Here is an 11491-nt window from a genome sequence, read left to right as displayed (position 1 = left end):
GCAAAAAAGCGACCCTTGTCGGCAAAAATGTGTGTTCATTAAAAAAAAAAATTTATTTAAGCGGCCTAGACCGATAATATAACAATTGGCACAATAAGAACACGTATAATTTAAATTCCCGAACAGCGATTGGCACAGTGAATAAATTAGTGTTAAATACAGAATAGAAGCGCACCTTGAACCCAATTTGATGAAAAACGGAAATAATGAAAAATAAAAATGTGAAGAGAATTCTAAAGCTGCATATATGCGAAAAAGGTAAAAAAGAAATTCAAAGGACGGTGGACTGAACCGAATGATCAAAATCTCAACTGAAACCTGCCTGGCAAATCTTCAACTCAAAAAAGAACATAAACAACACAAGAGCCCGGTTGTGATTGACTCTGGGTACAAAGAAACCGTTTAATAATGATTAACACAGGTCGTAGCAAACGAGAATAAAGAAATGGGTATAACGACAAAACAAGAAAATAACAATAATATTAATAGAAAATAACAGATATTGGAACGTTTTGACGCTTTGATGAAGAAATCAAAAAGATCGCCGGCAGTAAGTTCAAAGTAAATAAGGCTAGATGATAATAATGCAATATTCGGAAGTATAAACAAGCAGTCTTTCCTAGCACAGTCTAATATCGAGGACTTGAAGAGAAACAAAAATTTAAAACAAAAAATCAGGCATCCATAACTGAATATTGAAGTAATTTGGTCACAATGGCATTTGTAGGCAGTATTTTTAATTTCAAGGCATAGGTGTTGCTGTCTTCAATGCAATGTTTGGGGTTCGATAGTATCCCAAGTCTTGGTATTTTATAGAGTTTATCACATAATGGGGAAAAAAATATTAAACATGTAAACAAGGGTATATCATTGAATAATATAATTCCATGTTGATAAAATAACAGTCTTATTATCTCATAAACCCTGAAATCATGGATGCCAATTTCACTATGTAAAATCCAACATACACCATGAGTTCGTAAATCAAATTGAATTCCAAACAAACTAAACTAAATTCATGGACAAGATTATCAGAGTTCACTCAAATTACAATAAAAGCTTAGTCTCAATTGATGGACACAGCAACGCCTAATCCCTGAAAATTTCATCACAGTAATAAAGGAACATATTAATCAATCGTTTGCAGCATCGAAAAGTTTGAAGACAAACAGGAAATAACATTTTTATATAAGAGGAGCGTGTTGAGTAACGAATATGCAAAGGCATTTAGTATTCATTTTAGATAATTGTGTATGTCACTCACACTTGTACATGCATGAGACACAATGAAGGATCGTAACACTGAGACATGGCCAATCTGTGGGCCATCAAAAAATTGTGTATCATCAATAAGCCACAGAATGTGACCGAGATATGCCAAAACCGAAATCAGAAAAAAAAAAGATGAAATAAATAATTGCAAGTCCCATAACAAAAAAGTGGCAAGATTGGAGTATTGGGTATGTAAGACTGCAGTCATATTGCACTAAGATTTGGAATTGGTAATATTGCGTAGTGTGTATCTAATATCTATTGCTGTTGTAAATATCATGTCATGGCATATGCTAGGCAGGAAAAGAGTTTGTGTATACAAGAGGAAATATCCACAGTGCGTAGGTGTGATTTAGTAACACACTACAAATAATTACATCTGCTTACATGTTCACAAATGAAAAATGGTTTTAGATGGAGAATGAAGTAGTTATCTGACACTGATTAAATGACCTGAATTCGATTAATGCATGTACAAACATCCGTCACATAGAACAAAACTAAAGACAAAAAGAAGCGAAACACAATGAATAGTAAATAAACTAAAATTTATACAATAGAACATACATACAACAAAAAGAATGCTTGTAGCAATGTAATTATAATTTCTGTAGGCATACCTACCATGGACTACGTTTAATCTCTTCATGAGCGATAGAATCAATAATGCAAAATAATTAAAACTGTAAGTCTAGTAAAATGGTGTAGGAAATGTTTGAAATGCAGTTGTAGAATACGCAAATCTCCTTTTAAAATCTACCAATGCCAAGGCCACACAAATTGCCAGTTTACAGGCATAGTTGAAGCACACCTTTGAAAGGCTATCCTTCAACGACTTATGCTTGGCTGGATACAATTTAGGACCAAGGTCTAGTAAAAGGATACGAAAGTGAATCTTGGCTAAGAAGTTTCGGACGTAAAAATTGAGCTAAAAAGCAGAAACCCACATTCATGTGTCTTTAATAATTAATAAGAAATCAATTATTGAGTGTGACGTCACAAAAAATTTGGCAGTCTGTCGCACAATGAGACAGTTGGTATTCAATATCCCAATAAATCTGCTTCACATAAAACAAAATCATGCACAATATATCCAAACATAAATATTTGCTTCATCAGAAAAGAATACATTAATATCAGAATCATAGACTGACAGAGAACAATACAATAGCTAACGAAATATTGATATAAGTTATTTGTGAACTTGGGGACTAAAATATTTGCAAATGGTCTTTTGCCATACATAACAATATTGCTGCCCAACAGATCTGTTCTTACTAAGAAATTCTTGAGTACCCAAAATATAAATATCTTGAGTAGATCTTTACGCAACAATATTTCATTGAATGGCTTTCCTTAGTTTGATTTACCAGGTTTCTAGTGCGCTAGGAAACAAAGCTCGTAACTGATTGAATCATTACACAAAAAAATTAGACTATTTTCAACACACACCCACCACCAAAGGAAACCGCCAAAGAATTGTAACCTGGTGGTCTGTACTTGAACATGGACATATTTTATTTATTTACTATATTAGTATTTGAAATGATTTAATTTAGACTCCATAAAACCTTTTTTAAATTTTCTAATTTTTCCAAAAACAAGAGGGACGCACATTTTAAATGAAATAAAAATGGATATACAGGGTTTTCATAAAGACTTGCTAACAAGTTTATTGTAAGCAGGTAATTTTGAAATTGTAACAGGGCTTTAGCAATAACCTTTACACCATTTTTTCTTTAATTATGGACAGTACTTTGGTAAAAATAAACACCCACCACAGCAAAATAACCCACCATTTTTCAAAATATGTTAACCCAAATGATGCAATATTTACCGTAATAAAAGGCCTAACAGAAATATAACGACACAAAGCCTTTGGGAATATGATACCTACATAAATACTAATGCATTTCGCAACATTTACTTTACATTATGTACGGGTTATTAAAGAAACAAAATTGGAACTTGAAAGAAATATATCATCAGCGCTTCATGTTTGACTTTCCATTTACTTACTCTCAATGTGTAAATTTTACATTTGGTCGATTAGTCTTGAAAGATACCTAGAAAATTAATTTATTTATTTAAATCATTTGTAAAAATCTTGACTATATTGAGTGTTTATTTAAAATCCTGGAATACTAATATAAGACAATTATGATTGCTCTAATTTAAAGAAACACTAAATGCAGTAGCACACAAAAGCCATATCATGTTGGAATATCATCTGGTGTGGCAGCTTCAACATCAAACCTGTTACTTAAATTGCAGACCAATAAACTTTTTAACGATTTGAACTAATTATACTAAAAATCTTAAGTGCAGTGAAATCTGAAAACCTGATAGGTGGAACAAATCAGAGAACAACTCTTAAGCATTTTCTCATTTTTCTTCTTCTCAAATATGACCCAGTTTGTGATATTCGAAAACATTTGTGGAAGCATATAACAAGGACTGATTAAATAAAATCTTTAGTTCAGCTGGGCAGATATGTATTGGCTCTCAAAAACAACTAAGGTAAAAAAGTTAGCCATAGAAGGAAGTAAATGAGAGTTGCTAAAGAAAACGTAAAATAGGCCTCCTCTTTTTATTACGGTAAGTTAAAAATGTGGATTATCAAATTTTATGGAAATATTGCAATGCAAGATGTATCACCATCTTTTTCAGATACCCCCAAACTTGCTAAAATTTCACACAAGACAAAAAGAGATGCATTCAACTAAGTTAAATGAGAAGTGTGACAACCTCAGTACAAAACAACTCACCTGTAATACTCTATCCCCAAGTTTATATCCATTTAATGTACATACAGCCATCAATGCTTCATCATAATTTGTCATAGTAACAAATCCATAACCTTTACATTTTTGAGTCTGAAAGTCTCGAATTACCTAATTAAAAACACAATCTGTTTTGGCAAATAGTCACCGATTATATATACACATTACATAGTAAACTGGTTGCATTAATATAGAACACATAAGTATGGCCTCAAGTCTTGTTCAACTTGGTAGCTTCTCAAAATTGATAACTAAAATTGTTTTATTATTGCCGCAGTCTCGAGGATATTAGCTAAAATAAGGCACGATCGTGGAATCATGCAAGGAGATTTTGCTGTTCCTATTTATCTGTATAATACCATCTCGTTCAAACATCCTTGCGGCAACTGACACATACGGATGCAAGGTAGGTAGTAAACAAGGAGAAAGGACTTGCAGTTCAGTACACAATGAACTTTTACAAGACCCTTGACCCCAGAGCAGAGTGTTGCCGCTTATAAACTGGTTTAGAAGTTTGAAACTTTCGAATAATTCGACCAAGTGCCGCTTACAGGTTGGTACCGATATGTTATTTTAGGCTGGTCTATCACAGCATTGATGAGACTAATTTTGATAACTGCGACTAAGTAAAGCATAATGAAGACATAATGACAAGTTTTTCAATTTATAACTACATTTTGGAAACAAATGAAAACTGACAACACTCAAATCTACGAAAACGAGGCAATGTTCACAACCGCGATTGAATATCTGTCTGTGTGGTAGTGAAATTGCAATTGTTAAGTCATTGTTGACTCGTTGACTCATTGTTGATTGGATATGGTTACAGGAATAAACCAAGGAAATCGATGCTCGGGAAACATTAATAATACCCCAGTATCCTTTTTAAATCTCTATCCCTATTTTTTTTCCTAATATTGACCAATATTTATTTATATTTGTTACAAACCTTCACACTGGTTACAGCTCCAAATGGTCCAAACAACTGCCAAAGTAAATTTTCTTCCGTATCGGGAGCAAGATTGTAAACAAATATGCAACAACCGAAAGCAGCAGTTCCTTGTCCAAGAACATTCGAAGAAGAAGCATTGTTCATGCCCATCGTTAATAAGTCAGGAGAAATAGTTGAATACCTATCATGACAGTGTGTTGAGTTACACAAAGAAATTGGCAAAAATATAACAAAAAATTACAAATTAAAATAACATGTGTTAAAAAATGAGAAAACTATAGAAAAATAACAACTATGATAAGGCATGCTAATTTATAAGAAAAGCAGAGAAATATGCACAAAACCCATGAAACACAATTGCACAAGCACCATGCTAACGAATAAAATCATGCAATATGAAAATAAGTCAATTAACACCAATCTGAAATTAACTATACTCTCACTCATTTTAAAGCTTCGTCTCCAGATTGCAGATATACAATCCAGTTGCATGCTTATAATAAACAAAAGTATGGCTTTACCTTTCATTATTAATAAGTATTTTGGAAGAAAAAAAGTAAAAAAGATAATTCCTTAATAACTGAAAAGTCTTGTTAAACTAACCATTGGCTGCCATTGGCAGTTGTCCCTGAAACCGCCGTTGTCGAAGTTGAGGGATCGGTTGGTGACGCAGTGGTAGCGGCAGTGATGGGAGCTGTCAATACACCAATTGAAGTGGAGGCTGTTTGCCGTGATACGGGAACAGCAGGTGTTAGTGCAGAAACCGGGAGGGTGGCTGGAGCAATTTCAGGTGCAGTGGCTAATGGGGCAGGTTGTATAGTGGGGAGTGACAAGCCTTGCAAAGTCAAGCCTGTGGAAGGCAGTGCAAGGTGGGTGGTTCCAGGTATAGTCTGTAATCCAGTGAAATTTTGTAAAGCATACTGTTCGGGCAAGGCTGTCTGTGCATAGGCTGGTTGTAATGTCGAGAAAGTTGTACCCGGTGGAAACGCTAGCTCTGCTGATGGCGCCAAAGTCAGAGGTTGTAAAGCTGCAGTTGAACCAGCTGCAATCACTGTGCCTGGCCTTACTTCTGGATACGGACTCGCTCTATTTTAACAAACATATCCAATATTGAAATAAATCCTACCAAATCATTACCAGTAGTGCATTGTAATATGTAAAAATTCAAACTGAAACTTTCAAAATGATATTTCCAAACAGATTAATAAATAGTGCCCAAAATGAATGTGCAGGAGAACTAGTGAACTGTGAATAAATAAGGTTGAAAACTAAAAAACAAATGAATATTGGGAACTTGCTCTTTGACTTTAACATTACTCACGACATATATGGAAGCACACAACACTTTACAAACAGATCATACACAATGGCACTACATGATGATTTACGCACTTTTTTACGATACCCGCATTACCTCTTAACCCCCAGGCCCACATTCACATTAGAGAGAAGATCGTTCACCCCAGATCTAAAATCACAAACACCATACGATCCCATATAAGTCAAAATCTTATAAACTACCATTTGAACAATACATCACGAGTGCAAAACCTAAAACTAGCATTGAGATTATATAAAATACTACAAATTGCAGTGGCAAAATTGATGTTATGGAAAAGGCAAAAATTTAAATGAAAAGAATTGTACATATCTAGATGAAGTGAGGCCATTGATAGAGCATGTCACTATGGCATGTTCCACAAATAGTTTAGAAAAGCAAAGACTAATCTGGTTAGAAGTATTGATTAATAGACACCACCCATTTTACTCTAGAATTATGATATTCATTTTACAAGCACAAACAAGGCTAATTAGTACGAAGTTTTTTCAACATCCGGAAATTTAATGAATAGGATATTTACCTGAAATTGCGAGCCTGGTGATATAGTGGACCAGGTGTTGTTGCAGCCAGTCGTCTCGTGGGAGAAGCAGCGGCTGCATACAGTGTTTGGAAAACCTGTTGATTTTTCTGTGAAGGGTTGTTTGCGAATTTCACAGTGATTGGGTCTTTTGCTCCATGGGGAACAGTCCCATTTAGAGCATTGATCGCTATTTCTGCTTCAGGACGTTTATCGAATCGTACAAAGCCCACGCCTCGAGACATACCTGCATTAAACAAAAGCCTATCAATAATGCATGAGAAGCGTAAAAGCAGAGGCATGCACTTATAGTATTGAAAACATTTTAAATCAAAATTTCTATACTAGATAGATGAAAGTCGATTTTTGAAAATGTAAATGCACAGAAAAAAATTACATAAAAAAGAACGCATCAATATTCGACGAATAGAATACTTTTTTTTTCATGTTGGTATTTGACCTCTTTGTTTATTTAAAACTTACGCGTATCAATATGACTAACCTGTGCAAAAATCTACCAAAATTCTTGATGTTATGATTCTACCATATGGACTGAATATACGCTGTAGATCTTCTTGAGTCATGGACTTTGGTAAACCACTAACATATAGATTAGCATCTTTGATCAATGGAGTACTAGGACGAGCAAATGAAACCTAAATATAGGACATATTCAAGCATATTATAAATATGATCTCTACATTATTCCATGCTATATAAAGCACCAGTGAAACAGAAAAGAAATTCAAGATTCTTGTATATTTATATATGGCATATATATATATATATCCATCACATTATTGATAGCAAATTACACAGCAACAAGTATAAAATGTTTACCTTGATAGTTTTTTGCTGCATTCTTAGTCCATTCAAAGATGTTATAGCTTTGTCAGCATCAGCTGCTTTAACAAAATTTACAAAGCCGTATCCTAAACTTGATCCTGTCAGTTTATCTCGAATTAGTTTGCATGATTCCAATTCTCCAATCGAAGAAAACAAATTACGCAAATCTTCCTGGGTCATTGTTTGGGGCAGATAGTTTATGATAAGATTAGTTTTGGACTCGTCATCAGTTGGTGTAGAACTCAAGCTTCCGCCGACATTGACCATATTAGAACTTGACATAACTGAAAACAAATATAAACAATCATGTTCATTCATACAATAAACTTTTGAGATTAAATTTAACAAATGAATATTCTGATGAGTTATGCACATATATATGAAGCAAATATGGATTTAAGCAAAGCCTTATGCTTTAATTAAATTACAAAATTTATGAAATAAGTCACCAGCGCACAGTTCTAAAACTGGCATTTTAAACTGGCATTTGTATTAAATACCTGATGAGTAAGAAGCTGGCGTTCCCGGACTAGAATTTGAGATGACAGCAGGAGAAGAGCATTGATGGGGCTGTTGTTGAGATTGGGAAAAAACATGGGCTGCAACCTGATGAGTGGCATGCTGAGCATTCATGGTTAACGAATCAACAAGAGGATTCGGTCCATTAATTAAAGTTATGTTGTTCATGTTGAAATCTGTAATGATCAATTCATTAGGGGTAAAAAGATATATTACCAAAAAAATTCATTGTCAGAACCAAACGCTCACAAATGATGTTAATGTAAAACATCAAATAAAAAGACTGACTTGGGACAGCCTTGTATATAGCCTACATAAGCCATATTCATAAACACTGAGTGATGAAATATTTAAGCATTATTAGATATGAAAAATGACCCCAGGGTTGGCCTATTATTTCACCAAAAAAAAACTGCAATCTGTTCGTTATACAAATTAATATTGATAATTCTGAATGAAAAAATTAGAAAGCTGTACCAACTTTGTAATTTCAAGACTATCTTTATAAAAATTTAAATTAGAACATTAACACTCATTTAATCCCCAAGTACAAATATATTTTTAAAAAAAATCTATATTTAATATATACAATTGTCAACAGCTACCTAAACTTTGAAGCCTGATTCTTCTGTTAGCATAATAAATCATAAAGAATTTTCCTAATGGTGACTAGCACACTAAAACAAGTTTTGCAATATTTATCAACATTATTAAACTGATTGAGATGAGAATCATACTGAAGGGATCTTGAAGGGAAATTTGACTTGTTCACAGATTGAATTAAACAGACGCAACCTTGGTAAATCTAGGCATTTGTGCTAATGCAAATAATGACCTAATACAGCTTGTATAAGCTAAAATTATAAGTGCTCACAGTTATAAGTATAATTTTGTACTGTCTGTATCCTAATAAAAGACATGCCAATAAATCAAACATTTCAGTATATTTGAGAATTATAGCAGAGATTCAGTAAATTAGTAAGTATGGTAAGTAAATTCATTATATCAAAAAAATTTCTCATGAATAAACACTGAATACTGTATTGCACCATTAATTTTAAACTAATACAGCCCGTCAGAAAAATGACCGGGTATCTTAGTAACTGGTATAAATACAGCAAGCAATATTTGCCAAATATCGATAATATAAAAAGAGTTCAGATACCTAGCATATGGTTCTATTACAAATTTACGACACTCATCATTATTCCTGATGGAACAGTTAACAGCGGATATATGGATTTAATTCCCAGAATAGCACAACTACATATTGTATCCCGATCTATCATATTTTAGAAAGCCCCAATGCTGCAATGATCACATTTACATTACATGTTAGGATCTCATTTAGAAAAACTCCAAAGTGAATTCATGTTGATTTGAGTCTTCGATGAGAAAATAGCAAAAGTTGACCAACATAACCTCAATTAAAATGTGATAACGCATCCAACCACCTTTGCTATTATGTATAGCGTCTAGTTCGTCTAGTGTACATACAGTGTGCGCTAGAATACACTGTCTTGCAATGCAAGTAATGATCAATAAGCCAAATTAAGAAAAAGTAGAAACGTAACTATTTTTCAAACCAACTTTGATTACAACTCTCTGTCAAGCAATCGGGAGTTTCTCGCCGGAGCTCTGACGCTGTCTTTTCGCTCTTTCCCTTATCATTGACAGTTATGTATTTACCTAATACTGTAATATAGGCTATACCTATGAAGCAGACTGTCCATGAGCCTTGGGTCAAGCGCAAACTTATCTGATAAGTTTAGAAAAGTCTATGACTTCAAATTCAGCCAAGAAACTAACTTACTGCAGTACTGGAGTACGGTACTGCTTTAAATCTCAAGTTCAGTAAATTGAGGATCTGGTTCAATTCTTACCAATCTGGACTACAGGACTATAGAACTATATAAAGTCTGAAAGTAAGACGATAATACATTACCAGATTACTGCAAATAATAATACCAAATGAAGAACTTGGCATAAACCCATAATCCTGTAATCAGTCAACAACCCCAATTTCTGAATTTAAATCATTGCAGCCTTACTGCATTATCGTAGCAGATTAGGAAAGTAGCATTATATCAGTACCGGTATATTATTAACACAACACTGCAGTAACAAATTGATGGGATTAATTCAATCTCTCAAACAGCCATAATCAACATGACAAGGCTAGGCACAACTGCACAATCCAGCAATCAGACAATGGAGTGGTTATGCGGAGGACGGATTACTGGTAAAATGTGGGAATAATCACTTCCGATCGGAAGTGACTCGGGGTCGGTATTCGTATTAGGCCTATAACATGATAACTGCACGAGCTGACCATTGAATGAGTAAAACATACGACAGTACCATACTGCCACAGTAAATATGTAAACTCACAAATGTCTGAATGTCAAAATCCATGCCGCACAGCTGTACGATAAGGAGATGTGATGATACTGGTACGGTACCGGTACAAGCGCAGGAAACTCTTTGGTTTCAGACTGCAAAAAAAATGCTAAATTGAAGTTTAAAAGATAAATTAAACTCACCAAATATTTAAACACAAAAAGATGCATCCAGTCCGTACGCGCGATCGTCATCCACTGCGAACAAAATTCAAATAACACCGACAAACTTGAAACAAGAAGGCTCCGAAAAAACAAACTGCCCCAGAAACGCCCACAAAACTAGTCCAGCGACGGAATGGCAGGCATGCATCGTTATTTTATGCAGGAAATGGAACTGCTTCCAGTGTATATGCACAAATATATCATGCCTTCAATTGATATTATTTATTTCAATGATATCATGAAATTTACTGCTTATGTGACTCAACAATTATAATGAAATCGATATTGCGTAAAACATGTGATGATATATTTTATTGGTAAGTTTAAAAATACTGCGGATGAATATTTATTCAAAATGCATGCGTGCATAATGATATGCATGAAAGATCATAGTTAAGATCTCGAAGTATCCATTCACTAGAAAAGGTTTTCTCCACAAATTTGTTCTTCAAAATAAATTATGCAACTAACTTAATTTAAAATATCAAAAAGGAATGTGATCATTTTTCATTACAAAAATCCAATTGAACTAGCTGTTGTATTTACGATTGCATCAGTAATACATTCCAGTTATTTGTTTCCGTCATGCAAGAACCAAGATAGAAAATGATACACATGAAATAAATAAAAACAGAAAACGACCCTTCCTGAAATCACCCTTTCTAACCTTCCATACTATTTGCATGTGATTCAGAA

General features: G+C 33.9%; 1 protein-coding gene across 2 annotated transcripts; it reads right to left on the bottom strand.

Moving 5' to 3' along the window:
• Nucleotides 1-366: 366 nt before the first annotated feature.
• LOC120329206 (ELAV-like protein 1) lies at nt 367-10935 on the bottom strand. Of its 2 annotated transcripts, XM_039395744.2 has the most exons (9): nt 10775-10935; nt 8213-8407; nt 7707-7996; nt 7369-7522; nt 6870-7113; nt 5611-6093; nt 5005-5188; nt 4041-4166; nt 367-3338 (listed from the first exon to the last, which is right to left on the bottom strand). In XM_039395744.2, exons 2-9 carry the CDS (start codon nt 8397-8399, stop codon nt 3294-3296), a joined length of 1713 nt encoding a protein of 570 aa, XP_039251678.1. In that variant the 5' UTR covers nt 8400-8407; nt 10775-10935; the 3' UTR covers nt 367-3293. The 2 variants fall into 2 exon arrangements, with proteins under 2 accessions (XP_039251678.1, XP_039251680.1); XM_039395746.2 differs by lacking the exon at nt 5611-6093 and having other exon boundaries at nt 10775-10932.
• Between the last annotated feature and the right edge of the window lie 556 nt (nt 10936-11491).

This window comes from Styela clava, chromosome 2 (genome assembly GCF_964204865.1).
Source record: "Styela clava chromosome 2, kaStyClav1.hap1.2, whole genome shotgun sequence".
Taxonomy (NCBI): Eukaryota; Metazoa; Chordata; class Ascidiacea; order Stolidobranchia; family Styelidae; genus Styela; species Styela clava.
Note: the sequence above shows the minus strand (reverse complement) of the source record. Positions and strands in the feature narration are given on the sequence as shown.